The 2,741-nt window shown below is 35.1% G+C and overlaps 1 protein-coding gene across 1 annotated transcript; it reads left to right on the top strand.

The window, feature by feature from the left end:
* The first annotated feature begins 238 nt into the window (after positions 1 to 238).
* LOC149253734 (uncharacterized) lies at positions 239 to 901 on the top strand. Its single transcript, XM_089454581.1, has one exon. It carries the CDS (start codon positions 239 to 241, stop codon positions 899 to 901), a length of 663 nt encoding a protein of 220 aa, XP_089310707.1.
* The last annotated feature ends 1,840 nt before the right edge of the window (positions 902 to 2,741 follow it).

Raw genomic sequence — 2,741 nt, 5'->3', positions numbered from 1 at the left:
GGAATGTCAGAGGACTACCAGATGTTTATTGTAGGTATTGCAGCAAGGGAGAAAGTACCAAAATTTGAGGAATTGACATGTATACTATTGTAGGAAGAAGAGGGGCAAGCATTTGAAGCCTCATAATCTAGATTTGACACTTGTGGCGAAGAAGAAATTATTCAAAGGGAAACAAGGAGGAGAAAACAAAGGTGGAAGCTCATCTCAAAAAAGGCCATTTCTAAAATCAAATCAAGGTATGTCATCTGGAATAAAATTATTTTACTGTGGTAGAAGTGGGCATCTTGCAAGAGACTGTTATAAGAAGAAAAATGTTGAATCTAGGCATAAACATAGAAGACAATCAGGACATTTTGCAGGAGAAGCCTTGAATTCTGATCTAAAAAATCTCAAGCTATTTGTGTCTAATGTTGTGTTGTCTACTGAAATGGATGATGCTAATACATGGTTTGTGGACTCTAGAGCTTCGATTCATATGACATGTAACAAGAGTTGGTATGATAATTTCAAGGAGGTATGCAATGGTGCTAATATCTATCTTGGAGATGATCACCCATATCAGATCAAGGGATGTGGGGACATTCTTGTAACATTTTCAAATGGGAATGTCAGGCACATTCGTAATTTTATGTATGTTCCTGGGATTAAGGAAAAAAGGTTCTTTGTGTGTACAATTACAGATCAGAACCTAAAGGTTGAATTCTTCAAAACACATTGCATAATGAAAGATTTGCTGGATCACTGCAAACATATTGCTTTAAGAGTCAGAGTTGGAGGCCTGTACAAGCTTGATGTTACCAGCAAAAGTCATCAAGAATTGACTTCTACAACTATGTCAATAGAAATTCTTTGGCATCAGAGGTATGGTCACATCAATTATCATGATTTATTGTTTCTATAGAAACAAAAGTATGGTTGAAGGACTCCCTATGTTAAAGAATGAATATGTTGCTTGTGAAGGTTGTGCATTAGGAAAAATTCACAGAGATGAATTCCCCTCTAATTCTGATAGGAGAAGAAGAGATGTATTAGAACTTGTGCATTATGATGTTTGTGGACCCATGTAGACCAGATCCCTAGGAGGTGCCTATTATTTTTATTTATTTATTAATGATTGCACAAGGTACACTTGGGTGTAATTCCTCAGGAAAAATAATGTTTTTGAGTATTTCAAAGAATTCAAAAACATGGCAGAGAAGCAAACAAGTAAGTTCATAAAGATATTGCATTCAGATCAAGGGGGAGAGTACAGATTAGGGAACTTCACCAAGTATTGCAAGGATCATGGAATAGTGCATTAGTTTACAGTACCCTACACTCCACAACCAAATGGTGTTGCAGAAAGGAAAAGCATGACAATGGTGGAGTGTGCACGGAGTATGGTCAAAGGTAAGAATATCTCAACTTCTTTTTGGGCAGAATCCATTAGTACTATCGTTTATTTAAAGAATAGAAGTCCAACAAGGTATCTTGATCTTAAGACCCCATTGGAAGCCCTGCATGGGTTTAAATGATGCGTTCATCATCTGAAGGTGTTTGGGTGCAAGAAATTAACACATATTATGAAGGAGAATAGAAAGAAGCTTGATGTTAAAGCCATTAAATGCATTTTTGTAGGATATTTTTCAGAATTTAAAGCTTATTAAATGTTTGATCCCTCTACTCAACAAATGTTTTCAAGTAGAGATGTGATTTTCCATGAGCAGGCAGATGAAGGAAACAAGGATAACAACTATGAAAGATGGTACATTATTCCTGACAATGAAGACAATAAAGTATAAGCAAAAGAAGAAGATAGCGAGCAGCAAAATCTTAGTTAAGAATCTAGTGACGTAGATATCACCAACAATCAGAGCCCAATCAGAAGTGGAGAAGTACTTTCAGAGAACATAGGTGAAAACAGTGAAGTGAGAAGGAGATTTATTCGGTAGATTCGACTACTTGAAAGGTATAAGGACTATGCTCTCATGACTAGTGTTTTGAATGTCATAGAACCCATGATTTTTAATGAAGCTAATGAACATGAAGAGTGGAGAAAAGCAATGGAGGAAGAGTATGAATCTATAATTAAAAATAAAACTTGGGAATTGACTGAACTGCCTAAAGGAAAAGAGCCCATAGGATGTAAATGGTTATACAAACCCAAGTTTAAAGCAAATGGTAGTATAGATAAATATAAAGCTAGATTGGTGGCAAAAGGGTACTCACAAAAGGAGGGCATTGATTATGCACAAAAATTTGCACCTATAACTAAATTGAACACTATTAGATTTTTAATTTCATTAGCTACAAAGTACCATTGGAATTTTCACCAATTAGATGTAAAATATTCTTTTCTGAATGGTGATTTAAAGGAGGAGGTGTATTTGACACAACCTGAAGGGTTTGTGAAAAAGGGGTAGGAACATTTAGTTTGTAGATTAAACAAAGCTTTGTATGGGCTAAAACGTACACCTAGGTCATGGTATGAAAAGATATATTCTTTCTTTCTTCAACAAGGTTTTATGAGGAGTCAAAGCGATCCAAATATGTATACCAAGTTTGATGCAAAGGGGCATGTAGTATTGATTTCTTTGTATGTTAATGAATTAATTATTACAAGAAATTCAATCAAACTAATTGATGAAATTAAGGTGCATATGTCACAATTATTTGAGATGAAAGATCTTGGTGAGTTACATTACTATCTAGACCTTAAAGTGTGGAGAGATGTAGACCAAACTTTTGTTACTCAGGGTAAG

Source organism: Pinus tabuliformis, chromosome 7 (assembly GCF_031772625.1).
Source record: "Pinus tabuliformis cultivar Carrire ecotype Pingquan chromosome 7, CPIR1, whole genome shotgun sequence".
Taxonomy (NCBI): domain Eukaryota; kingdom Viridiplantae; phylum Streptophyta; class Pinopsida; order Pinales; family Pinaceae; genus Pinus; species Pinus tabuliformis.
This window is presented reverse-complemented; position numbering and strand designations above follow the sequence as displayed.